Source organism: Pelodiscus sinensis, chromosome 12 (assembly GCF_049634645.1).
Source record: "Pelodiscus sinensis isolate JC-2024 chromosome 12, ASM4963464v1, whole genome shotgun sequence".
NCBI classification, from domain to species: Eukaryota; Metazoa; Chordata; order Testudines; family Trionychidae; genus Pelodiscus; species Pelodiscus sinensis.
Window position 1 is genome coordinate 36,853,994 of NC_134722.1, and position 27,759 is coordinate 36,881,752.

General features: G+C 46.5%; 1 protein-coding gene across 3 annotated transcripts in view; it reads right to left on the reverse strand.

The window, feature by feature from the left end:
* LOC102461639 (dipeptidase 2) overlaps positions 1-27,291 on the reverse strand; it is a 39,762-nt gene extending 12,471 nt beyond the window's left edge. The window contains exons 1-6 of one of the 3 annotated variants that reach the window (XM_014572551.3): positions 26,979-27,291; positions 24,719-24,790; positions 7,717-7,984; positions 1,588-1,714; positions 750-879; positions 399-540 (exon numbers count right to left, since the gene is read on the reverse strand). In XM_014572551.3, the coding sequence (XP_014428037.1) occupies positions 399-540; positions 750-879; positions 1,588-1,714; positions 7,717-7,847 (530 nt within the window). In that variant the 5' untranslated portion in view covers positions 7,848-7,984; positions 24,719-24,790; positions 26,979-27,291. Of the gene's footprint in view, positions 1-398; positions 541-749; positions 880-1,587; positions 1,715-7,716; positions 7,985-12,260; positions 12,659-12,751; positions 12,913-24,718; positions 24,791-26,978 lie in introns of those variants that run through there. The other 2 variants (XM_014572552.3, XM_006121104.4) reach the window with 2 other exon arrangements.
* Between the last annotated feature and the right edge of the window lie 468 nt (positions 27,292-27,759).

A 27,759-nucleotide genomic window follows, 5' to 3' on the forward strand; every position in this document is an offset into this window, starting at 1 on the left:
CAGTTCTAGTATTCTATGAGTCTATGGGATGAAAAAGCATTGCTCATCACCACTAGTGTGGCAGAGGGAAGCATGACAGCAAAGTCTTCAAGGAGGTGGATCAATCAGTGTCTTACAGGGAGTTTGGGATCCTTCCTTTGCTGGGTATGTAGAGGAGGGTGTGGTTGGTCAGCAGGGAGAGGCCATAGGTGTGTCACTGAGATGTCAAGTAGCAGAGAGATTCTCCTTCATTAATCCCCCATGTAACAAGCTGACCTGTCTAAAGGACCCAGCCACTCCTCCACCACTAGTCACACATAGCAGTATCCCCACATTTTTTCAAACCAACTTTGACCCATTTAAAGCTGTCATCCCTTTGCTCTGGAAAAGAGTTACGTAAACAAGTACACATCAGTTACCATGGAGTATTGCAGGTGTGTGTTAAAGACATGTACCGAACACCCAGGTCATAATAGATCCTTAGTGTTGCGAGACTGCTGTCAATGGAATGGCCACCTTCTATTCCAATCAAGCAGGCTATCTTTTTACTATCAGCAATACCTGGAGTGTAAAAGGAAGATAAATGCCACAGTAAATTGAAGCCAAAGACTTTGAGCTATCTGCATTGAGCAGCAATCATTCCACAACCATAAATGCCAATGCTCACATTTTTAATTATTTTGAATGTGTGATATGTCAAGTACTTCATCTCACATATATTCTCTCCTTCAATCTTATTAAAGAAACATTTTCATAATAAAAAGTTTCACCTTGAGAAGTAGTAACAAATTCAAATTCTTGATATCTTTGACACATCCTCTTGACAACATCGATCTGCTCTAGGGTCAGACGCACAGCATCCTTGTTCTGAGCATTACACAGAACATACACTGACCAAAACTGGAAAAGAGACATTGATAGATAGGCCAAACAACAAGTTCATGAACATCATTATCAGCAAAAAGATGAGAACCCTAAAAAAATCACTTCTTCCTTGTCAATTTGTTGGGAATTTTTCATCACTAGGATATCTCAAAGGAACATCTAATCTGACTAGGAACACACTGATAAAAGGCACCCTCAGTCACTGACACAATCTTTCAAGGACAGGAGGAGAAGACAACTTTTTAATTCAGTTGCTGTAAAAAAAATACATAACACTTTGGATGAGTGGAGCTGAATTCTACAAAGACATCTGAAGTGTAGTGAATCAAATTATATTAAAGTTTCTGTAGCTATGCAGTTTTCCCTTCTTTTTATTATGGGCTGAATCAAAATCCCAGATCTGAACCATCTCTTCTAAACTATGGCTTACCCAAAACCTGGACATGGATCTGGATTTTGCTCCACTCCATTTGTAGAACAAGAAGTATAAATACTCTCTCTAAGGGCATGCCTACACTAGGGAATTATTTTGAAACAGCTCCACTTATTTTGAAATAACAAGGTGAGCCTTCACACTACCAAGCCTTATTTTAAAATAATAACTCCCGCTTGTGAAGAGGAATAAGCTTATTTTGAAATAGTTATTTCAGGAGTTATTATGAAATAACCTGGTAGCGCAGACATAGCCTCAGAGATCCAGGTCATAGCACCAACACTACGTACCTGAGCTCCAACGTGGCCATTCTGAAGTTTCTGGATGTTTGTGACTGTGGTGTTGAGGGTTTTTAAGTTGATTTTACTTAGTCTGTTTTTGTACAATATCCTCAGTCGTAAGGGAAGGTCATTGTGCCTAAAAAATAAATAGCATTAATGATACAAAATTTGACCTTTCCTTTACAAAATGTTTATTCAGCTATTTTTACGTTCCCCTTGAACGTTAACTGTCAACATCCTTGCCACAGTTTTCTAGGGGGCAGAGAGGTTGCAAACCCAGCAAAAAAATTAATCAAGTTGGCTGGCTGAGAGATACACTTTAAGCACCCACTTTTCTCAAACCACTATAAGCGTGGCCTCACAGTGAGGTTTGCTTCAGAGCCTCACTCTCTGTAAAAATTTCATTCCTCACAGATCTTTTGTTCTGCTGTCCTGACGGATTTCCCCCTTTTACTCCTTGATGCTGAAGTCTCTCTCCTAAACTCCTCTTTTTACCCAATTCTTCTAGCTCTATTCTCATCTCTACTCTTTCTGTTCACATGTTGGAACTGCAAATAGCAGCCATACTAGCTTGGTCTTAGATTTTTTATTTTGATTAAGTTTGATTTTAGAATTTTACTTGAGTTACTGAGCAATAGTATTTGAGTGACCCCTTTCCTTTATGTTACATCATTCCTTGAGCTGCCTGAGCATCCTGTCATGTCATGCTGCCTGCTTACCAAACATAGGCAAAAGGAAGTGAAGTTACAGCTGAAGAAGGGTACTTTTAAAAGGAGACGGTAGAATTGCATAATGTGAAAGTAGATAAACACCGGACTGCCCCCTCAAGGCTAATACAACTTGGTCCAAAGAAGTTTATAATTAGCCTCTGAATTCATATTGAAAATGTCTTCAGGCTGACACGAGACAGAAATGCTATGCCACAGGTGTTGCTTATAGCTCTGGTCTTCAACATGTGTTTCTGCCTTCTCCTCAATTTCTAAGATCCACTGACATGTAAGAGTGGCCAGGCCTCTGCCTTCAGAGCCCAGTTTGAAATCAGAACTGGTTGGCCCTTGGTATGGTATATGGGAGGGGTGTGTGATGGGCTGGGTCACAGAAATCCTCTTGGGTTTGTGCCTGGTGTGCGGATCAAAACACCGATGCCCACCTTCCCACTCTCTGGGGCTCCCCACCACCCTGTCCTGCTGGACCAGAAGCTCTGGTCTCCCCCAGCCCAGGCACAGAGTTGGGGATACTGCCCCATAGCAGAGCAACACAGACATGGAACCAGCTTAGCTCTGAAAGGGCTCAACTATAAGGGCTCAGCACCCAGGAACACAGACTCCAAAGAGTACCAAAATCTCCAATAAATCTGTCTTACAAGACAAACCAAACTATTCACAAGTTGTTGGTTTGAGTACTGAGTTGTAAGTTCCTAAAGTATCACTAATGGCCCTCATTTGCATATTTAGAATTGAAACCAGATTCACATTTCATATATCTAATTTCACACACACATAGTAGACTTGTGGCACCTTGGAGCAGGGGTTGGCACTCACTTCAGAGCTCTCTTTGGCTCACTTAGGAGCTAAATATGGTTCATGGCTTGAGCTCAGTCTCCCCTCACTCCCCTTCTCCGGAACAAGGAGCCCATGCTTGGCGCTACAGCCTAATGCCCTTCTCAAGATTGGAGCCAGCGCTTGCTTGCTGCAGGGCTGGTGGGTGGAGAAATCCCTGAGCCTCATTGCGCGACTGGGGAAAAGCCAGAACTACAAACGGCCCTGTGCATGCGCGCTTCCCTTCCCCCTTTCCCGGCTGGAGGAACAAAGCAGCCACAGGCATACTGCCTGCAGGCTTTTCCCCCTGCTCCATTGCCCAGAATCTGACCAATAGAGTAGCGGGAAGCCATGCCTGGGACAGGAAGCCTGAGAGCGCAAAACCAGACCCAGCAGCCATCGTGGCCGTGAAGGACTTCCTCCTGCCATGGCCATGCTCCCGCTGCTCTGCGCACTGCTCCGCTCCTGCCTCAGGCCGCCTGCATGTGCCATGCTCTCACACCCAGCAGAGAACCCCATGGGGCCACTGGAGTCTGTTATTGGCCTGGGCACCTTCTTCCTGGTACCTGCAGGCTGGATCCTAGCCATCCTGCCCAGATCTACCCAGCTGGACTCCCTGCGCTTCTGGAAAGGCACGCCCTCCATTCCACACTCGGCCCGTGGCTGCTAACTTATTCCGTGACCTGCACGGAGCAGCAGCTGGTTGCCACGTGGGAGTGACTGTTACAATGAATAAGCACTGTTACAGACATCAGGGAAAAAAAGTAAGTGCTGCCCAGACGCTGCACCACAACCCTCTCCTACCCTGGCCAGACACCTGCCCACAGCCTGCTCCTGCACCTTCCCCCCTGGCCAGACACCTGCCCACAGCCTGCTCCTGCACCTTCCCCCCTGGCCAGACACCTGCACACAGCCTGCTCCTGCACCTTCCCCCCTGGCCAGACACCTGCCCACAGCCTGCTCCTGCACCTTACTTCTCACCCAGATCCAGCACCCCCATCCCTAGTCCACTCACTGGCTGCTATGTCCTGCACACTGGATGCCTCATTTTTAGCCCCATTCCGGAGCCTAGGGAGGCTCCACAAAATCCACTAACCCTTGAACCCCACAAGAGTTAATCTGGCCTGAGACCTTGAACCTTAGTCTTCCCTGCCCCTCCCCCTCCCATGGGGCTGGAGCACCAGGGGAGTGAGGTGTCTCAGTTGGGAGCGAGGGTTGGGGGTATTTGGAGTTGTTTTTTGGCTTCTCACTTGTGTGGTCCCTGACTGATTTTTCTGTGGGTCAATGGCCTGTGACCCAAAAAAGGTTCCCCACTCCACCATACATAAAGACAACGGCGAAACCTTTTGTGTTGGGCATAATATTTTACTTTATTTTAAAATGAAGCCTGGCCAACAAGCCCCCAATTGGGGCTCAGCCCCCATATGGTCACAGTGTCATAATACTCCCACACGGCAGCCCTGAGCCCATCGTACACCTAAACCCCCTGCCATGAGCCCCTCATACCTTCACATCCCCATATCCCCAGACTCCTGCACTCCCACTTCTCCAGCCAGCTGCCACAAAACTGACAGAAGACAGCCTGAAAGTGTGCATGAACCTCGATTTGACCAGTTAGGATGTAAACGTCAAAGAAATGTGCAAAAAGATGCAGCAGCAGAAGTCCCATTAAATAAAGTCTGTGAGTACAATGTTTCATTTATGCTATTACTAGTTGCTGTTACCTGCGTTGCTCGGGAAACTGGAAGAACAAAATGTAGAAAAACAGTAGTCCATTCTCTTTTTTGGAATGGGAGAAAAGTTGCACTGATTTCTATAGGGATTAAAATATAGGTCCGCGTCATCCCCGGGGGGGAGGGAGGTTACACACACAGGAGGGGCGCCCCAGCTTACTCCTGGGGCTGCAGGTGCAGCAGGGGTGCCTGAACTGTTGTGCACGTGGGGGTCAGGGCACTGCATGCTGGCATGGGGAGGGGAGAGGGAAAGAGGGTCGCTTATGTAACCTCGCAGGCGGGAGAGGGTGAGTCCCGGACAGCGCTGGGGGCTACAGGCGGCGGGCACGGGACCTAAGGTGGGTGGGAATGCCCATGCAGCACAGTGGGTTACTTTTTAATTTTTACAGCTTGAGCTTGGGCCCGATCGGGTCCAAAAGTACCTTAAAACCTTCTCCTGGATGAAAGGTTATCCTATGCAAAGTTTGGTTGCAGTAGCTCTTATAGTGTCCAAGTTATTAGTGCACAAACTTACAAACATTCTCCTTTGTATATTAGATGAATCATTATGTCAATTATCAATATATTAATTTGTATATTTTTAGACATTCTTATACAGCTTTTTCTTGACCACTTGTTCTGAATTTTAATGTAGTCTGGCACCTTGGTTTGAAAAGGTTGCTGACCAACAGCATCTCACCTGTAAATGTGGGTTTTGCCTACAAAAGCTTTTACCATCATATATGTGTGTGTGTGTATATATATATATATATATATATATATATATATATATATATAGTGGTAGGTCAGTCCTACTCCTGGGTCCCTGACCTGTTCTGTCCACTATCCCAGGGTATGTCTACACTACCCCGCTAGTTCGAACTAGCGGGGTAATGTATGCATACCGCACTTGCTAATGAAGCCCGGGATTTGAATTTGGCCTACCTCCCCGTGTAGCCTTTAGCAGGGCTGGTGGTTCCTCCTGATCCACTCCTCTTCATCTCCTTATCACCTGGTTGCTTGTTACTCTCCACACTCACACTCTCTCCCCCAGTCTTGCCCCCTAGAGAAAGCTTTTAAAGAGGCCCTGTGGCAGCCTGCTTCAGCTCACCTGGCTCTTAATTAATTTGTAGCCACCCTGTCTCAGCTGCCCCTAATTAGCTAAGGCCATTGCTGTTCCTCTTGTAATGGCTGCCTCTTTCCCCTTTAACAAGCCTTTTAACCTTCCCTGTCACTATATATGTTGTAGAAAGGGCCCCTCTCACCCAGGACACCACTGGGGCCAGCCTCTCGCTGCCAACCCCAGAGATTGGGGTTTTCAGCAGGTCTCTGTGGTAGGGAGCTCGGTCACACCTCCTGGGACTCCCTCCCTGGCTGTTTCTGTTCTAATGTTGGCATGAATTGCTCTCTAACTTTTTTTTTGTCTCTCCTTTACCTCTCTTCCATCCTCTCACTCTCCCATCTCCAGCTTTCAACTGCTGAGGCTTTTAAAGGCCTTCAGCCAGCTAGCAGAGGAGTCAGCTGGCCCCAATCTGCCTGAGCCAGCTCCCTCCCAGCTGCATCTAATTGTCCTGAAACCCTCTGCTTCTAATTATAGGTTTTTTACCTTTTTTGGGCTGCCTCTTCCCACCTTTGCAACAGCTCTTTAGCCTGACCCTGCCACACATCCCCCTCCCCTGCTCAACACCACAGAGTTGGGCTACTTGGGTCGGGAAACTCTGCACCCTCGACAACCCATCTGCGTTCCCATGGTGGGTTCCCGATCTGTGTTGCACCCGGAAGTGGAAGGGCTACAGGAACAGAAACAACTAGGTTATCCTCACATTCTTGTCCTTGTTTCAGTGCATCCATTGCAGGGGTGCGTGATCGGTGACAAGAAATAACTTGGTATTGTGGACACACCACTTGTTATTTCAACCTAAGGGGGGTTATTTTGAAATAACTCCCTAGTGTACACCATGACTAAGGTGCCACAGAACTACTCATTTTAAAAGTTACAGACTGACACGTCTACCCAATGACACTTTTTTCACATATTCTTATACATGCGTAAAATAGAACATGTAGATTCAGCAGATTGTGCCTTTAAAAGTCATGTTACGTAACAGGCTTTTGTAAAAAGCATCTTCAAGTTATGCATATTCATAAGCCAATTTTCATAAAGCATGGCAGGAGGTAAAGGGTGACAGGGTGAATTAAAGGTTTTTGGCCAGTTTCAGGTCTCTGATATAATTAATCTCTAAACAAAATATATTACGTATAATTTAGCATTTCCCCCTAAGCCCTACCCTTAGTCTACTAGCTACATAACTTAGGCTTGATCACTCTATCTAAGTACATTGAGTATATTGAGTACATAAGGATTCCTTGGCTGCATCTAGACTGGCATGATTTTGCGCAAATACTTTTAACAGAAAAGTTTTTCCGTTAAAAGTATTTGCGCAAGAGAGCTTCTATACTGGCATGTGCCTTTGTGCAAAAGATTTGCTTTTGCACAAAAACATCCATGCTAGTGTACACGCTCTCTTGCGCAAGAAAGCTCCGATGGCCATTTTAGCCATCGGGATTTCTTGCGCAAGAAATGAACATTCCTGTCTACACTGGCCCTTTTGCACAAGAATTCTTGAGCAAGAGGGCTTATGCCTGAGCGGGAGCATCAAAGTATTTGCGCATGATGCACTGATTTTGTACATTACAAGTCAGTGTTCTTGCCAAATTCTCGCAACCAGTGTAGACAGGCGGCAAGTTTTTGCACAAAAGTGGCTGCTTTTGCGCAAAATCTTGCCAGTCTAGACGCACCCCCTTATGTTTAAGCAACTGGGTTAGAAATGTTAACACTGTTAATGAAAGTTACCAGGATATACTGAAAACCAAGACATTCTACATACCCATCAATTAGAGGGGCTTGCTTCATCAGCTTAACAGCCCTTTCTCTTTCTGGTTTATCAGTTCCGAAAACCAAACCATCAGCAATGAGCAGCAAGAGCCAAAGGAATAGCTTGAGAGGATCACTCTTCATTTCCACAAGGATGTTAACTGGAGAAGAAGGTTGCCACCATGGAACGTTGGTTATGAAGAAGAGAAAACAAATTTCCGGTCTGCAAAGGTTTGAGCTGCTGTAACTCTGTTGTTGGTCAGGCACAGGAGAAGAAAGTTCTGGAGAAAACAAAAGTAATGAACAAAGCAAGAAAGGAGAGTAGAGGTGGATGATGTCCTGGTAACCAATTCCCTTTTTTTCTAAGCAAGAGATTAAGACTTCTGAAGGCTGTTCAAAAGTTGAGCAGTAGATATTTGCATTTATACCTCCTGTCTGAACATTGTTATTGCCAGTTGAAGTTAAACTTGTTTACCCATTTTGCAGGTGGAGGAAATAGGCCTCATTTTGCATCGACTAGTAATGACATGTTCAAAGTGTGTAACTAAAGCTATGTATCTAGTTATCCATTTGAATGTGAAATTAACTGATCTACAGGTACAAATAGGCTGGTTTCCTCAATTTTGAAACTTTCAATGACATTGTTGACAAAAATTCCAAGTCTCAAATTTCAAATTTCACTTGAAAGCAGGCTCTTTATTGTATACAAATAAAGCTGCTGCAATAACTGAAGCAATAAACCCATTGTATGGAGTGGATTTTCAATCTGGATGCAACACTTCCATTATGAAATAATTTGAGTAATCAGAGCACAATCTGAAATGATTAATTTGTTCTTTTCAATTGATTTCCATTCAGAAGAGTTTAGCAAGAAATTCTTTTATGAAATAAAGTGAGCATTCTTCCCTGCCTTCTTTAGAGCAGTAATAGAGATGTAGACATGTTAGTCTGGTCTTGCTGAAACAAAAGACAGGACTATGCAGCACTTTAAAGACTAACAAAATGGTTTATTAGTTTAGGACCATCATTGGACCTACTCATTTCAGTCACAAGATCAAGAATACATATTCCTGCTCATCCAGAAATATAATTTATGCCATTATGCGCCAACAGTGTCCGTCTGCTATATATATTGGACAAACTTCTCAGGGTATGTCTACACTACCACCCTACTTCAAACTAGGGTGGTAATGTAGGCAACCGGAGTTGCAAATGAAGCCCGGGATTTGAATTTCCCGGGCTTCATTTGCATAAAGCCGGGCGCCGCCATTTTTAAATGTCCGCTAGTGCGGACTCCGTGCCGCGCAGCTACACGCAGCACGGACTAGGTAGTTCGGACTAGGAAGTCTAGTCCGAACTACCGTTACTCCTCGTTTCACGTTTCACGTGGCACGGAGTCCGCACTAGCGGACATTTAAAAATGGTGGCTTTATGCAAATGAAGCCCGGGAAATTCAAATCCCGGGTTTCATTTGCAACTCCGGTTGCCTACATTACCACCCTAGTTCGAACTAGGGTGGTAGTGTAGACATACCCTCAGACACTTCGCCAAAAAATCAATGCACACAAAACAGACATCAGACAGCTTCACACTGAAAAAACAGTTTCTTGCCATTTCAACCAGACTGGGCATTGTCTCAATTACCTCACTACATGCATCCTGCTTTAAATAGACTTTAACAAAAGACTACAAAGGGAAGCCTCTAAACTGTCATTCATGCTTAAATTTGACACTTTACGAATGGGCCTTAACAAAGATGCTAATTATCTTACCCATTACAAAGATAGCTTCCCCAATTATCACCCCTAATATCATTATCTCATAGACACTAACCTCTCCCCTCATCCCCCCTCTGTTCTAAAATCTGATTTGTCAATTTTATACGTGTTCATTTTTTTTATTGTATCCCTTTGGTATACATGGTCATGACAAATTTCTTCCACAATTTGATCTGAGGGGTGAGTCTGGCCCACGAAAGCTCATCATGTAATAAACCATCTTGTTAGTCTTTAAAGTACTGCATAGTCCTGTCTTTTGTTTCTGTAGAGCAGTCTAGATAACTGTTATACGTAAGCACTTCTATGGCATCTTTTAAAAGCATTTTACAACCATTAATGATACCTGACAGTATGATGTAAATATTAAACTGGGTAGCAGATGAAGATGACATCCTAAGGAGAAACTGATTTTTTCCAGAATTAAAGTCAATGGCGGAGCTATGAATAAAAACCAAAAGGTTCCTCCTGACTACTATTCCCTGTTCCAACAATACCTCCTGTAGGGATTCAGATACTAGTAATGACACAGCTGTGTAATTTTAACCTCATATGCCTGCATTGATAACCATGGGCATTCCAATAAATTATGAGTCAAACCCCAAAAGAGTATGAATTTAAAAAAAAACACACAGTTTTTATTTGCCTTCCGGTCTGTGAGCCTTTATTTTTTTCGTATTCTCATTCCTTTCTCCATAACCAAGAAAGTTAGAAACAGCTCTCACTAACAGTGTTTTCATGTAATCTCATGATTAAGGCACCTGTGGCTCTAAAACAAGGCTACTCAACACACGGCCTGCCTGCGGCCCATTTGTTTGCGGCCCGTTGTGTGATTTGGGTTTACAGTGCGGTTGAGGTTGATATGTGTTTCAGTAGTTAAATTCCTGGACTGTTGTGAAGCCAAAACAAAAAAGCAGTCAATTTAATGGTCTTCTGTTAATACACATTTTAGTAGTTAAATTCCTGGACTGTCATTGCTCATTAAAAGTGCTGTTATATGGGTGGAAATCGGGTAAATATTGCATTTTATTAATATCAGCAGAACTGACTTAAATGGGGCCTGTGTGTTGTGTAGTCTTTGTATTCATGTCTGTTAGTGTGAAAGAAACTATTTGCATATATATTTGCATATATATTTGCATGTACATGCAGCCACACTTAAGTTGCAGCCCTCAGCATATGCTGTGAGTATCATTGTGGCCCCCAGGCTTCCAAAGTTGGGTAGCCCTGCTCTAAAAGAAACCCAGCCACTTGTTGGGGGACATATGATAAAATCATCTGGATTGATAACAGATTTGGGCTTGATGTAGGAATTACCAGACGGGCTGTAAATTGTGCAGAGAAACACACAACGTAAGAGCTGTCTTACTAGGTCAGAACAATGGTCCATCTAACCTAATTAGTGACCAATCCCAGAGCTGCAGGGGGAGCACACTGAAGAGAGAAGTTTTTGAGACGTCCACCTGATTTTACCCTCCTAGTTTCTGGCAGTCAGAGGTATAGGGCAAGGTTCCCTCTAAGCTGTGCAGTAGCAACTGCCCCGCAGCTGCTTAATATGCCCCAGCCAGCCCTGCCCAGGGTTCCGCACATGGAACTCCCTGACTGGGGAAGGGGCACTTCTCCCTCAGTGAAAGCAGCAGCTCCCTGCTAAGGACAGAGCAGTGTGTCTCTCTTAGCCAGTAGGAACACGTCCATCCCTGGCCCTCTTTGCCCACAGCCAATTATGGACCTGTCTTCCAGGAACTTATCTAGTTCTTTTTTTTTTTAATCGTTTTACTTTTGGCTATCACAATGACTTCCACAAGTTAATTGTGGATTATGAGAAAAAGCATTTCCTTTTGTTTTTATTTAACCCACTGCACTATTAATTATATTGAGTTTCCTCTGGGTTTTGTGTTGTGGGAAAGAGTAAACAACACTTCTCTATTCACTGATGATTTCATAGATATCTATCACATCCCCTTAATCATCTCGTTTCTAAGATAAACAGCCCTAATCCTTTTAGTCTTGCCTCATCTACTCAAACTAGTTAGTGATCTCTCCTGGTCTGAAAATGTCAGTTATTGTAATCGAAAAGTTAAATAAAAAAATTGTACTTGATGCATTTGATGGTATTATGTGACTGTCTAAACCACTCTCCCCTGCACAGTCTGTTTACCCTTTATGTAGGCCTCCCATAACAATGGGGGAGAGACACTCTTATTAACAAATTAACAATGATAAAACCACAGAAACCGGAGACCAGAGACAGCTGCAGACCCTGACATGAGCCCCTATTCCACGTCTACACAGCGCCTATTTTGAAATAGCAATTTGAAATAGGCGGTATTCCTTGTGGAATGAGGTTTACCAAGTTTGAAATAAGCCGAATTAATTTCAAAATAGCAGTTGGCTTGTGTAGATGCTAGTACAGTTATTTCAAAATAACGGCTGTTATTTTGAAATAATTTTGCGGTGTAGACATACCCTAACTTGATAGTAGCTTAGTTAGAACTTTTAAAATCTCTAAGTTAACCCAGCACTATCTCTTAAAATATGTCTTCTCTCCTTAAATCAAAAGAATTATACAGATATTAAAATAAAAATCCTTTTGAAAGCACATTGTGGGAGTCACATTTTATTCTTTCCACATTCTTTCACTAGATTTCTACAGAACATAGAGCAATATTATGATAGTTCAGCACCAACTTTTCCAGAACAACAACTGGTAGTCTCCCCTGAACTTCCAAAACCAAATTCCATGCAGAAAAAGATTATGCGTGGAAACTATTCTGAATATTACCTTTAGGTCCACTAGTCCTTTGGGCTTTCTTGGAAAGATGCCAGTTTCTGTTCTGATAATTTTCTTTGGCAGTTTTCAAGTGTGTTTTTCCTTTGGAGGACTAGCACAGTTCTTATTCATACTAGAACTGTACAGCAAAGACAAACTTGCAGGCACTTGGAAAGCTGCCAAACATGTTGATGTGACGATACTACAATATGTGCAACTGAAAAACATGCTTATTGGAAACAGAATGCCGGGTGAAGAACATTTTAACCCTCAACTCCCAGCAGATCAATCTTACCATGACCGCCTGGTCCAGGATAGCAGCTATGGGACTCTGTCAAGTGACATTAGCTCCCAGACCAACCAAACGCAACCTGGTTGCTGCCCAGAAAAAAACCAAGCCAATCTGTGTTTAACAACCTGTATATAATGCCACCACGTTTCTATTGATTAAAACCCAGGCACTGTTCCTTCTGTGAGCACCCAACTCTGTTCACGTTACTCACAGGAGTAGCTCCCGCTGTTCTCTTCTCTGCATTCCAGTTTTAAAGAACTCCCACTGGCAGATTCTGAGCAGGGCTGTCAGCGATCAATCAACATGGGTGGTTGGTGAAGGCAGGATTCGGGAAGGCAAGCCCCCAGTCCTGCCTCCAGCCTGCCCCTTTTGCTGAGACCCCGCCCCTTTCCTGCCTTCCACAGGGAGGTGGGGCGGCGTGCGCATGCTCCCCCTTCTTCCAAGCACAGGGAGGGGAGGAGAGCGGGCAGGCATATGCTCACCCCAGCCTCCTTAGCCCCAGAGGGTGCGACGTGCGACCCAGCTTCTCCAGCCCTGGAGCACTGGGGATGGGAGGAGGGCGCGCCGCACAGCCAGGCCCAGACTCTTCAGCAGCAGGAGGGCGGAAACTGGGGGCAGCAACACTTCACCCCCTGAACGCCTACAGTTAGCGTTCTGGGAGTGGAGGTTTGTGAAGGCACAGCCTTCCCCCAGCTTACATACTGGACGACCATGTTAACAGATAAGCATGGGCAGCAAGGGGGGAGGGAGGGAGCTGGTGCCTGTGAGGAGCTGGCTTTTAATCTGGCTCCCCACAAGCACTGAATCCCGTAAAGCCAACTGTCCTCCCTCTACCTACACGCTGGTGCCTCTGATAGAGAAGCAGCAGTGCAGTGGGCGGGGCCGGCCTGAGCCATTTTGGTGCCCCAGGCGTGCAGCACTCCCCCCCGGATGCACGGCACATGCACTGCCCAGCCCTGCCCGGCCACCGCTGCTTGCGCGCGCGCTGGGCAGTGCAGGGCCCCGCAGCTGTGGGGGGAAGGGCGCTGCTGGCCAGTGCCGTGGGGCCAGCGCTGCAGGAGCCAGCGCACCCCTACCAGCTGCTATCAGGGCCCACTATTGGTTGGCGCACCGGGCAGCTGCCCGGCTCACCCACCCCTCAGTGCGGCCCTGGCAGTGGGTGAGAGTGAGTGGGTGGGAGCCAGTACATGTGGGAAATGGCTTTCAAGCCAGCTCCCCAGGCGTATCTGCTCAGGCAGAGCCACCTGGCTACCTCCCACAGAGGCCGTGGGATGGGACAGGCAGGAGCCAGTGCTCAGGGGGAGCTGGCTTAAAAGCTGGCTCCTCCTAACTGTTTCTTACTAGCCCTGTGCTCTTGGGGAGCCAGGGAGTGACATTCATGGAAAATCACCCCCCCCCCCCCCTTTCCCCTTGGACTCTGCTAGAATCAGACAAAGCAAGGAAAAGGCCGGGGGAAGACACGCCTAAACTAATTAAGGAAACACCCCAGCCTCTTCTGCATTGAAGAAAGAACAGAGGCACGTCTCATTAGCATACAAAATGGAAACCAGCTCTTCCAAAGCAGGAACCGCACTAAGCTATGGTACACCGAAAGCAAAGAAGCACTGCCTGATGGGAAATTTCTGCTCCAGATGCTAATGAACCCAGGCCTGCTCACACCCAAATTAGTCATTATCAGACCAATTCTAGTAAAGATCCTATTGACATCCAAAATACTGAAATTGCCTGGTTGCATTGTGAGCTTGTTCAAGGAACAGCACCCATAACCAAGGGTGATCAGTCTCTATTGTCTCGCCTCTGTTTACCCATAAACAAATCCAGTGTCTCTTCGAACTATTGCCCTATCCCTATAAAAACTCTTATCCTTGCCCAAGAAAAACTGTTCTGATACCTGGATTTAAACTGCATCAGTTCCATTGAGACTTCTTCATCTCCTGTCTGATCGTGCTGGGGGCTCTGCTCTGCCTGTCTCCTGCCCTGTGGACCACTGGCTACCATCACCATCTGGGAACCCCGATCAGTGGAAGCTCCATGGAGTGGTGAGCTCTCTCTCTCTTCCTCCCCCTGCCCTCCAGCATAGCCTCCTGACTCTGCCCTATGTAAACTGTTATATGGTTAGCTAGCCGTAACATTTGTAATCAGTTTCAATTTAGATTTAATTTTGTAACTGTTATATGTGTTTAGCTTCCTAACACTACCCAGAAATAAATAACTTTCATTGTTAAGCTGGTTTCTTCTCTCTCTTTCTTTCTCTTTTGCTCACTCTTCCTCAAGGGGTGTTGTTTTGGCTTCCCCATTTGCTCTGCAACAACGCTTCTTGTACCCAAGCTAAAGATCCCCGTAGTGCCCAAAGTCCTATGGGGTTTGCTCATCGTGTGGTTTACCCGTGAATGACTGTGGTGTGAAGGTGGGGATAGGGAAGTGCTGAACCTGGGGGCTTATGAGGATGGCAGCTTAAAGTGCTGTTTAATCCAGCCCACGGAGTCCAAAGGCTCATGAGGGTGCAGTGTGGCATTGCTGTTAACCCAGCCTGCTGAATCCAGGGACATATGAGGGGGTCAGCTTGTGAGTGCTGATTACCTAGTCCTTTCAGGCGTGCTCTGTTAGTCGGTGTGAGTGTCTGTGTGTGTTGCTAACATGGGAAGAACCCCATCCTGAGGAACCTAGTTCCTGCAGGAGAGCTCCAGTGGGAGGGGGAATTGGCAGCAGGGAGAATTCAGCTCCATATGAGAGCACAAGTAAGCACAAGCAGCACACCGATAGAATTGTTAACCTCCCCCGTCCCATAAGGGTAACCCTAATAAATGAGCATACCCCAGAGTATTGGGCAAATCTGGTAACACTAACCTAGCCGCTCCCCCACCTCTGGTAGAGGTAGGGACGCGGGGCAGGGGAGGAAGGAGCCAGGAGAGGCTGCGGCGGAGCAGCTTCTGTCCACGGCAGACCTGGACTTGTCTTGGAGAGAGGCTGCTACATGGATGCCGTGCAGCCTCTGTCCATGGAGCACTCAGGTTCCCCGCACAAAGGACCTGCTGCCACCTCTGTATCAGAGGCGGAAGCACAGGGCAGCAGGCAGAAGCCAGTTTTTAAAATGGCTCCTCTCATAGACTGGCTCCCACCTGCCACTCCTCACTGCTGTCTCTGACCCCCGAGGACTATTGAATAGTTGTGTAACTGCTAAAATGTGATGCGGTTACATGACTATTCAGTTACACGCTATCTAATGTCCCTAGTTCAGAAGTTGACTAACCGTTCTCCAACACTGTCCAGTCGGTCCCCAGAAATCCTATGGACTTTCACAGGGTTTGTGCCACTTCTGACAGAAGAAGCAATCTTTTCCCCCATCTGAGCTACAGCCACAGAAATCTTCCACGCGTCTCCTATGTTAACTGGCCTTTCTACACTGTGACTCGGGATCCTCTTGGTGCCAACTGACAAGAGGCTCAGGGGACATAAGGACTACAAAGATCTCCTGTGTTTGGTGCATAAATTATAGCTCACGATGAGTATTGTGAAGTTTCAAATGAAAGTTGGTGCCACACCGATCACTAGTATCATCATGAAATGTATTTATGGATGTAGTGTAAGGCGTTATGTGTATACACTGCAAATTAGATTCTTAAGGTCTGTGTCTAGGCACTTGTCAACAGAAAAAGGTGAAAACCACAGTTTCAGTCAGACAAGAAATCTTTATCTAGTTGACTATTTAAATGCAAATTTAGTACTGTATGGACATGGTTCACCTTTACTAGTCTGAACTGAATGTTAATGAAGTTTTTAATGTGAAAACTTCAAAGAAAGAAAAAGTAACAGGAGCAGGTAAGCAGCAACGTCCACAAGGAAACGGAGGCAGGGAAAATGAGACTTCTGTTCAGTGTAGACCAAGAACCCTCAACTCCCACTGACTTCAATAGCAACAGCAGTTATGAGTAGTCAGGCTGTAGGTATCCAGTTAGACTCCCAAACGAAAGAGACATTCAAAATTAGCAGTCAGAAGTATAAGCATAACTAGCTTTCTCAGTGCTACAGAAGCCAGGAGGGCTGAGATCAAAAGTCATTTTGTGGATCAGACCATTAAAACATGCCTCTCTCCAGTGAATTCAAAGCTAGATTTGATCAAAAGAAAAACGGTGCTGATGAGAAGAATAGTTACAAATCCTATTATGAAGTGAAATGGTTTTGCAAAAGATGTTCTTGTTCTTCTTTGGGCAGTTCCAGGAAGCAGCAAAAACTCGGAGTGTTTGTGGTTCAGCTGGGTGTGAATGGCAATACAAAAATGACTACAAAATTAAGCCAATGGTCTCCAATCTTTTTAAACACAAGATCACTTTTTCAATTTAAGTGCAATTTAAGATCTACCTCAAATCCAAATACCCGTGCCCCACTTCCTTCTCATCCCTTCTTCAAGGCTCCGATGCTGATACACCCCTTCTCTGAGGCCTCACCCTGCTCACTTCATCCACCCTCCTCCGACTCACTTTCACAAGGCTGGGGTAGGGGGTTGGGATGCAGACTCTGGTCTTGAGCCAAGGAGTTTGGAGTGTGGGAGGGGCTCCTGGCTTAGCCCAGGGTGGGAGATTGGGGTCCAGGAGGAGTTTCAGGGTGCAAGCCCTGGGAAGGAGTTAGCATGCAGGGGGACTCATGTAAGGGGCAGGAGGCTGGGTGTAGGAGGAGATTCAGGGCAGGGACAGTCAACACCCAAAAAATAACACCCTTTGCAAGCAGTAAAAGTAGTAACAACAACCCCCCACGTATGTGTTGGGTCAGGAGATAAGAGTGAAGGACAGTGTGTGTTTGTGAGAATGACAGAGACACACACAGTGTGACAGTGACAGAGATTTGCATTGCCAAGATTCCTCCATCCTCTTCCCTATGTGTGGAGATAGGGTGCAGAAGTGGGGGGAGAAGGGATACCCCAACTTCAGTTTCCCTTGCTCTTCTTCCTCCCACACCGTGCACATTAAGCAGGAGGCTGCCAGGGGGGCCGCTCCAAGACAGAGGGCAGGAGCAGCATGACAGTAGGTGGAAAGGCACCTGAAGTGCCAGCGCTTAATAGCTTCCTGGCCAAACCAGTCAGGATCACCTGTCAGAGTCTCCAAGATCTACTGGTGGCCACTGAATTAAGCCAATGATCCATATAATTCTATTTCTCAAACTGAGCGAAGCACCAAAAGGAAGCAAAGCAGTGGAAAAAATAAATCTATTTTACAATTTTCATCTCAGGTTTAACTAGTAAGAAAAAAACAAGAAAAAGGAAACCTTGTTTAAGTGTCCCTTAAGGGTCCTCACCTTTTTATTGTGTATTTAACCACTGAACACTGTTCATTACTTGCTGTTGGCTGTAATATGCACACCTCTATTACTCTGGCTTTGCTACTTTTTCAGAGTAGTCACCTCTCGTACTGCAATCCTGTTTATTATACCATTTCCTTCCTGTGCCTGCTGTACCTCCCCCACTGCTGACTCAGTCAGTGCATGGGCTAACTTTAGAGATTAGTATGCATCGGATGAAGAGGGTTTTACCCACGAAAGCTTATACCCAAATAAACCTGTTAGTTTTTAAGGTGTCACTGAACTCCTTTTCAGAGATGATGTGAGGCAGCCTAGCTCACAGTACTACATGCCCACTTCATAAATCTATTGTATCCATTTATCAATGTTCAGATGATCACAAGGCAGTCCTTACTGGTTGAAAGGAGCCAAAAGGAAATTAGAAGTTGCAGTGAAGTTGGTATTATAGCTGGCTTAATGTAAACTCCTTATTCTTTCACTACAAACGCTCCCATCAGCTTCCCTTATCCTTGTGAGGAGCAGGAGTACCAGCGTCAATGGGGGCATACTCTGTGTTTCATTTAGCAGGTCTGTACTACACCTGGAGATCAACTGTGGCAGAGTCAACCTTCCACATAGTATAGACATGGCTTTTGTGTCCTGCCAGAGAGTTAGTACCATACCTTAAATTCTTCTGCACTGTAGTTTCCAGCTGGCTAAATTCAGAGTTGATACCATAACAGCTGCTGTCTTGACAGAGCCAGGGATTGAACCAGGGACCTACAGAGTTAAGCCGATAATAGGCCATAACTCGAGCTAAGTCAAGCAAGCTGCATTATGAACTAGGACATAGCTTGAGCTAGAGCCAGCCTCTGGAGAAGGCTGTAAGAGTTGTGTCTACACTGCAGCTGGCAGTGTGCTTCCCAGCCCAGGTAGACAGATACACACTAGCTGGGCTTGAACTAGCAAGCTGAGTATTGCAAAGTGGATGTGGTGGCACAGACAGCAGCACACACTAGTCACCCAAATGCAGTCCTACCTCACCCGGGGTCCATACTGGGGCAAGGAGCCTGTGCCAGCCATGTCCACTCTACTGTTTTTAGCACACTAGCTCAAGCACACTAGCTCAAGCATGTATCTGTCTCCCCAAACTGAGAGGATGCCCCCAGATGTAGTGTAGACATTCTCTAACAGACTCATGTTCTCTGTGTAGTGTGGACTGGGCGCACGTAATGACCACTGGTCATAGGTAGCATATGTAGTTACACACTGGTAATGCAAGTTGCTGTAGTGGTATGCCTTCCTCTACCACTGTCAAATGCAAGTTACACCAAATTACACTCCTCACAGAACTGCCTGTGAATTTGGACCTGAAACACAGGAGAATCCACTCACCAAGGGTATGTCTACACTACAAAGTTAGTTCGAACTAACAGACGTTAGTTCGAACTAACTTTAATAGGCGAACTAGGTAAACCTCATTTTACGAGGATTAAGCCTAGTTCGAACTAGCTAGTTCGAATTAAGGGCTGTGTAGCCCCTTAATTCGAACTAGTGGGAGGCTAGCCCTCTCCAGGTTTCCCTGGTGGCCACTCTGGGAAACTCTATGCCCCCCTCCCGGCCCCGGACCCCTTAAAGGGGCAAGGGCTGGCTACGGTGCCCGTGCCAGGTGCGAGCCTGCCAGCACCCAGCCAGCAGACCCTGCACCTGGCACGGATCGAGCCACCCACCCGATGCCCCTCAGCCCTCCCCCTCTTCCCGGGACCAGGCTGGCGGCTCCCGGGAGCTTGCCCGGGACCGCAAGAGGCGGGCACCCGCCTGGGCTAGTGCGGACATCGTGGACCTTGTCCACAATCTCCGCACTAGGCACAGGAAAGTGGCCGGCTTGGGCAGGAGAGCTGCCAGCCTGGCCACCCAGGAGCAGGTGTGCATGAAAATCAAGGGGGTCCACTGAGACCCCCGACCCTGAGCCCTGAGCTTACAATGGCCGTCCTGGGTCAGACCAAAGGTCCATCTAGCCCAGTAGCCTGTCTGCCGACAGCGGCCAACCCTAGGGACCCTGGAGGGGATGGACCGAAGACAGTGACCAAGCCATTTGTCTCGTGCCATCCCTCTCCAGCCTTCCACAAACCTTGGGCAGGGACACCACTCCTACCCCCTGGCTAATGCCACTCCATGGACCCAACCTCCATCACTAGATCTCACTTCCCTTTAAACTCTGTTCTAGTTGTAGCCTTCACAGCCTCCTGCAGCAAGGAGTTCCACAGGTTGACTCTTTGCTTTGTGAAGAACAACTTTCTGTTACTAGTTTGAAGCCTGCTATCCATTCCTTTCCTTTGGTGTCCTCTAGTCCTTCTTTATGGGAACTAATGAAGAACTTTTCTGTATGCACCCTCTCTACCCCACTCCTGCTTTTAGAGACCTCTATCCTGTCCCCCCTCCGTCTCCTCTTTTCTAAGCTGAGAAGTCCCAGTCTCTTTAGCCTCTCTTCATATGGGACCTGTTCCCAACCCCTGATCATTTTAGTTGCCCTCCCCTCTCCCAGCCTCTCTCTTCCCCTCTCCCACCTCCTTTTCCCAGTCTCCCCCAGTTTTGTTCAATAAAGACAGATTCCATTTTTGAACACAATTGTCCTTTATTTTGTACATCAAGAAAAGGGGCAAGGGAAGGGTAAGTGAAAGGAGGTGAGGGAGGAATGGGGCACGAGCCCCCGATGGGGAGGGCTGGGCTGGCTCTGTGGGCTTCTGGGGGTGGAAGCTCTCCTGCAGCCCCCCAATTGCCCCCTCTCCCCAGATGGCAGCCTGCGGCAAGTGCAGCCGGACTGATGGCCGAGTGGTGTGATGTGCCCAGTGTGGGCACTCAGGGCACTCCAAGCCAGGACTGCTTTGCAAGCGGGGCACCCCTGAGAAATGTCTGTCCGGGGTGGGGGTCGGGTCCCTTTAAGCACAGCCCTCGGCTAGCCTGAGGCAGCATCTCCACGCTCTAAGTCCTCCTCTGATGCCCTGCCGGCACTGCTTCCGGGCATCCTTAAGCCCTGTTCAGGGTCCACTTAATGTGGACATGCTAGTTCGAATTAGCAAAACGCTAATTCGAACTAGTTTTTAGTTCTAGACGCGTTAGTTCGAATTAGCTTAGTTTGAATTAACTAATTCGAACTAAGTTAGTTCAAACTAACTCTGTAGTGTAGACATACCCCAAGCCTGTCTGTCTATAGCAGGCTTTTTATTGATTATACGCCACAGACCGGGGCATAAGAGCAGGGGTGAATGACAGAAGCAGCCAAGTCACAAACATTGATAGATTAACCATGTTCTGTCCAGATCAGTGTGGACCTTTCTATATGTACTGCGTTTTAATGAAATATCCATTTCTGACCCTCCTGGGAAGCTGTAGTACAAAAAGTGGTGCGTCCTCTTTAAAAATGTAGGTTGCACGTATCAGCTTGCGACCAAGTACACAGGCCTCTGGAACCAACAGGGGATCGTACTAGACTGAAATAACCCTGCCTTGCTTGCTGCAAGGTACTGCCACCCCAAGAAGTGTTTATGGCATTTCTTCCTGTTTTAGAAAGCACACTGGCAGTTTCCCACGTAATGAGTTTCCCTGTGGAGAAGGTTTTGTTTTTAGAAACTTTGCTCTGAGCTCTAACTAAACCCCGATTCTCAGGAGATTACATAAGGTTGTCAACATGAGGATTGCCAACATGTTTTCTTTGCGCACACATACACACACCCCACGCCATATTATCATTAGTAAGCAGTACTCACTTGCATTCGCTAGGTGTGTTCTTGCTATTTTTTACAGCACTCAGCAATTCCAAATCTTGTATCGAGATGAAAAAATAAGGGACTGTTGGCAGCCTTAGGCGGTACTGAGCACCCTCACCTCCCACTGAAGTCAGCACTTATCCAGAGCATTCAGCACCTCCCCCAAATCAGACCCCAGCTCTATAGATCCCTAAGAGGCCAACTTTTCCTATCCCTGCTACTCTGGGCTGAAAGGAAGCATTTATGCCTTGTGCCTATTTTAGTTAGTCAAAACAAGGGATCTTGTTAATCTTAAATAGGCTCCTATGTAAGAGTTCCCTCTCCATGAAGCACGAGGTCTGAATTGAAAAGTTCTTGCCAGAGCAGTGAGATTTGGGTAAATAAGTTGATCTATTTATATTGCTAGACTGAGAAGATGGATATTTTTAAGCCCTGAGAGAAAACAGGGATTCTGAATACTGTTTTGTCAATTGTCACAATACGTCTGAAACCTAGAGAGCATCTCTGCTGTTACCTCCATGCATGCCTCTTAGCCCAGTGGTCCCCGAACTTTTCATGATTGCATTCCCTGCTCCTCCTGGAGCCAGGGCTGAGTAGGGCCATGGCTCCTGAGGAAATGGGATAGAAAGCAGACGGGGTTAAGGAGCTGAGGCTGGATCCAAAGCTGTGGGAGGGTCTGGGGCCAGAATGGAACTGAAGCCAGGGGCAGGACTAAGGCAGCTGGGACCAGGAGCAGAGCCGTAGCTGGGACTTGGGTTGAGGCTGGAGCTGCTGAGCCAAGAACTGAATCCGCAGCCGGATCACAGTTGGGGGCCAAGGCTGAGGCTATGAGCAGAGCCACAACCGAGAGACAGTCTATGGCCATGGCCAGAAAAGAGCTGAGGACAGGGCAAGGCTAGATAGTGCTCCTCTCCTGCCCCCCTGGTGGCTGGGCTGGCCTCCACCATACACCCCAAATGTTCTTCGGCACCTCTCTCCCCACCCCCCATGTCTTAGTCCTTTAAAGAGATTAATCACTTCTGCAACCAGGCACATTTCAGTACTGAAGGCTTCAATAGCAGCCACAGCATGGTACACAGAGCTTCACAAGGAAGGACTCTGCAGATTGCGCTGATACAAGGCAGAATGCACAAGCACAAAATGGCACAACAGAGTCCCAGTGTCCAGTGTGGTGCAAATGTATTAGAATCCATGTTTATATTTTAACAAAGGAAATGCTTGGAAAAAGTAACACAAATGCATCCCAGCTGATCGGATCAGCACTGGGAGGCCACCTGATGCGAGAAGGAAGAAAGATCTCTGCCGCCCCATGTGGGGAGGAGCCCCTTGCTGCAGCTCTTTAGGTAGATTGGGGCCTTCTGCCATCTCGTTTCCTAGTATAGGCTGGGTAACTGTGTGGGGAGGAATTGGGGGGATGGGGATTGCCTGACCTACCCAATCCCATACAGGCAGCTGTTTTAGGAACATTACAACTCCATGCACAAGATCCTGGGAGATTTGGTGTGCCCAGTAATTAAGGCCGCACGTCTGCCAGGGAAATCACAAAAGTCATGAGTCTGGAGACTTTCCATGACCTTTATGACTTCTGCTCGCCCCAGGAAAATCAAAACTTGCTTTCTTCTGCTTTTCAGCTGTTATAAACAGGGAGAGAGGCAGTAGTGCTCCTCCGCTGCTTATCAGCTGGAAGGCGGCTCCTACGCTCCTACGACGACAGAATGTGAAGTTGTGAGCGAGCCCTAAAAGAAGTGCATAAAGTTTCCTCCTCCCTGCCAGGAGTGCGCGGTTCCTGGCCGGGCGGGAGGAGACTTTGCGCACTCCCCTGCCACCAAGTGCTGATTGGCCTGGGGGCGGAGGGAGCATGTGAAGTTCCCTCTGCCCTGCCCCCGCGCTGCAAGGAGAGCACAGCACTTAGAAGTGCCACATGCTCCTGGCAGGATGGGAGGAGACTTCGTACGCTCCCCTGCCCACAAGCCCTGACTGGCCTTGGGGGCAAAAGGGGGAGCACATGAAGTCTCCTCCCACTGCCAGGGGCATGGGTGCCTAGGAGGAACCTCGGGTGGGGGGGGGGCAAAGGCACTCCCCCACCCCCAGACCAATCATGGTCTGTGGGTGGGGAAGCAGGAAAGCATCCTGGCCCCGCCCCTTCCACTTGATGCCCCACCCCTTAAACAATTTCTGAAGTGGCCCCTGGCAAAAAAATATTGCCCACCCCTAAATTAGATGGAGGACTGTAGAATTCAGGCTAGCCTCCAAAAGAGGCTGATGGTCACCTGGAAGAGGTGTCGAGTGAGCGTATCTCCCATTGGCCTGGCCATTCCTTTTCCCACTCCCAGGCCAGCCTCAGCCTCCCTAGCAGAGTAGAAACTGTGGATGATTTATGCCTTGGGCCCCGACCCAGGTCCATTTAATGCCTCTAGGAGTGTTGGGTTTTGCTGGAAGTACTCCCCAGTAAGTCACACCTTACCTTTGTAATGCTAGCAGACTCTGTGTGGTTAGAACTAATGCTCAGAAGTCTGCCCAGAGTCCACTAGCCTTAAACTGCCAGTTACACTTCTGGAAAAATAATTTTGTTTTCTCTTTTTAAACTTATCTTGTTAACCCCCTGTCTGTAATGGGAATAAACTTTCAATCTTTTGTGCAATTAAAGCTCTCATAGACTCTCCACCCGGTTCCTGTGCTTCGTTGCCAGCGTTACCATGGAGTTCTTGTTGCTCTGTTCCATGTTGCCTCAGATTTAATTTTGCAGCTCACCATACTCTAAAGTTGGTTCATTTGTCTGCTATCACATCCACCCACGCACATGCAGAAATATCATAGTCATGGGTCATATTTCCTTTAACAAACGAAGCTCAGAAAAGAGTCTATCGCTCCCACGACAGCAAAGAGAAACACAAAGTCTTAATGTCAGAGAAGAGGACAAAGTAGAAATATTAACTCCAAATTTCTCAGGTTTTCTCCTTTATAGAGAGATCTACTTTTTCATTTGCTGTTTCCTTATGAATTGCATCTTCAGTGAGTAAATGTATCACAACAGTCTGATGGCTACCCACAAAGTACATATCAAGGGGTAAAGCTATCCCTGATTTAACACCACTGACTTCAGAAGAGATACATCAAGCCATGGGTAAATCTGGTCCTACCTGTAAAATATAGGGAGGGCTGCTCCTTTGTTCACAGGTCTTCTCTTTTAGCATTTAGTTACCATCTCTTTCCTGGAACACAAACCAAAATGCTTTGAACAAGAACATGAGTCTTCAGTAAAAAACAAAGGCTGAAAACACTTAGAGTTCCTCACACACTTCCAGTTCCGCAAACTTTGTTGCTTCTTTTGGTCAAATGCATTACATATACCATGGATGCTTTGCATTCTTTCATTTCACATATCACTCACACCCCAAGGAGCTAGCCTCCCTGTGTGCCACTCTACTTCCTGGTACTTCCCATTCACTTCCCATCCACCTCTACTTCCTGGTACTTCCCATTCTTCCGTCCTCCCCATGCCCTGTCAACCATATGATAGCAGCTAAGATGCCTTGTCCCCTCCTCTCCTCCAACCATACCATTCCCCTCCCTCATGACAGGCACTCTGGGTATGTCTACACATCAGCGTTATTTCAGACTAACTGATGTTATTCTGAAATAATACAGTGTGCATCTACACTACAAGCCTTTATTTGGAAATAATATCGAGCTAGAAGACTTCTTACTCCAACTCATGGCAACCCTCATTTCACAAGGAGTAAGGGAAGTCGAAGGAAGAGTGTTCTTCCTTTGACTTCCTGTTGTGTAGACAGTACCAAAAGCCGAATTAAGCTATTTTGCAATTTCACAATTGATGTAGCTGAAGTTGCGTAGCTTAATTTGACTTCAGCCCTGCTGTGTAAACGTACCCTCTGTGTCTGTGTCCCTCTTATGTCTGCACATGCCAAGATCTGTGGGTGCTCCACATTTCCCTTATGTCATGGGCACTATGTGGCCTCCTTTCCTCCACTTTCCCTTCATTCCATCCCACTCTCCACGTTCTCATTTCTTTTGCATCTCTCTGGCAGTCTAGAGGGTGAGCAGAACTAAAATGGGGGCCATTATTACGCTGAAATATCCCCCGTCAACTGGTTCTTTGGTCTACGGTCAACCACAATTGCTAACTCTGCTAACCAGATGTCATGGGCTCTATCTGTCCCCCATTTCCATGTTTTTGTTTTTCTCATTGTCATGAAAAAAAAAGGAACAAGGTTTTGGCCAATGATCCCTAGAACAGTTCCTTGAAATTTTAAATTGATAAGATGCTGCATTCAAAGCTTATCACATTACAGACAAAGAAATGTCACAGAGGTGTCAGACAAGGTGGGCAAGGTAATATCTTTCATTGGGCCAACTTCTGTTGGTTAGAAAGACAAGCTTTCAAGTCAAAAAGTCTAGAGGATATTCACTCACCTACTTTGTCTACTATCTCATTAACCTATTTAAAAGACAGAAGTAAAAACAAAAAACACCCCCAAGTTTCAAAACCCATTTAAGATTGTTAACTGAATGACAATGCACCCATTATCATAACAAAGTACTTTAAAGGAAAATAACATCTCACTGTCCATCTTATGCATTACTAGAAAAATATCTAAGATAGCTTTAACAGCAATTTTAAATATTTAACCAAACAATTCTAATGTCATTTGATACAAGGTTTTCCCATATAATACTATCATTTGAAAGAAAATATTTTGACACTGAAATAAGGCTGTCCAAAATACATGGAATATCATTTTTAGGCTTAGTATGACCATTATTATGTAGTGGAAGAAACTCAGTTTTCTGAACACCAATCCTATGAAGGACAAGTTATAAAAAACGTGTCTCCCCACTCTGGACAATAGTCACATAATGAAATGGATCTCACTGAAGAACAAGCTGACAGTTCTTCACATCCCAATATTTTCACACATTGGAAATAACTTGGAAGCACAGGAAGCGAGGCAGTGTGCCCTGGTGCAATTTATGCACCAGACCTGCCATCATTCTGAGAAGTTCAATTGCCTTAACTTTTTGATTTTATGAACTGCTCCAGCCCCAATGAGTTCACCAAACAGAGGTTCGACTGTACTTGAAAACAATGCACTTTGTTGACGTGTTGCTCTTCCGATGTCCTGCAAATGGGCTGTCAGTGAACAGGATCATTTAGCACTTTTAAATGGCTTTTTGCAATTACTCTAGGAATGCTGCAGACTGCACCGTTAAGCTAAAACCGGGCGCAGCAAAGCACGCGTGTGTAACTGGCACCGACTGCACGCAAGTGCAACATCCCCGCTGCCGTTTTCCCTGCTGAATGAACAAAGCTCGCCAGGGAGCAGGACAGAGCGTTGCCGCTATTTCTTGCTTATGGTAATGCTCCTTGGTGTCAGTTACCTTCTTTGGGCAATGACAAAGAAGCGAGATCCACATTCCGCTGGGCTGCACGCAGCAGCAAGAGTCTGGCACCGCTTGCTTGTGGCTTCACATGGAGCGCACAGAGCTCTGCCTCTGCGAGGGCTCGCGCACTGGCATCGCGCGCTTCACAGTCCGTCCGAGGAGCCGCCGCCCGCCCGCGGATAAGCCACTGGAGCTGCGCAGCCAGTCACTCCCCGCTTGTCATCGCTCTGCGGCAGAGGGCAAAGCGCTGGCTTTGCAGGCCGCTCGGCGTCTCTCTCAGCGCCCCCTTGTGCGCAAAGCTCTTCGCACATCTTCCGCGCCACCGCCCTGCACACGCAGAGGAGAGTGTGTTTTGCCTTGGCTTCCAAACAGCAGCTTATCTGGAAGAACTAGATTTAGGGGAATGAAACTAAGCCCCTTTATGGAAATATAACTCTGTCTGCACCAGGGGTTGCTCTAACCGGATTGGTTTCTCAGCCAATATAGTTAATGCTGTGCAAAAGCCATGTAAACCGAGCCCTAGAAGTGTTACATGAGAGCAGTGCAAATCTATATAGGCATGCTTATTTGAGCCTAGAAGTGTCTTAAATTGGTTAAACCCTAAACCTGTTTGCAGTGGTTCTAAGCTAAAACAAAAATAGGTACCATATTACCTTTTTTGTGGGTTTAACTGTATCAATTTAAAAACACCAAGTTACTCCATTGCAACTGTGTGTAGACAAAGCATCAAACCGTTTCAAAAAATGTACTGTATCTAACAGGCTAGTCAGTGTTATTT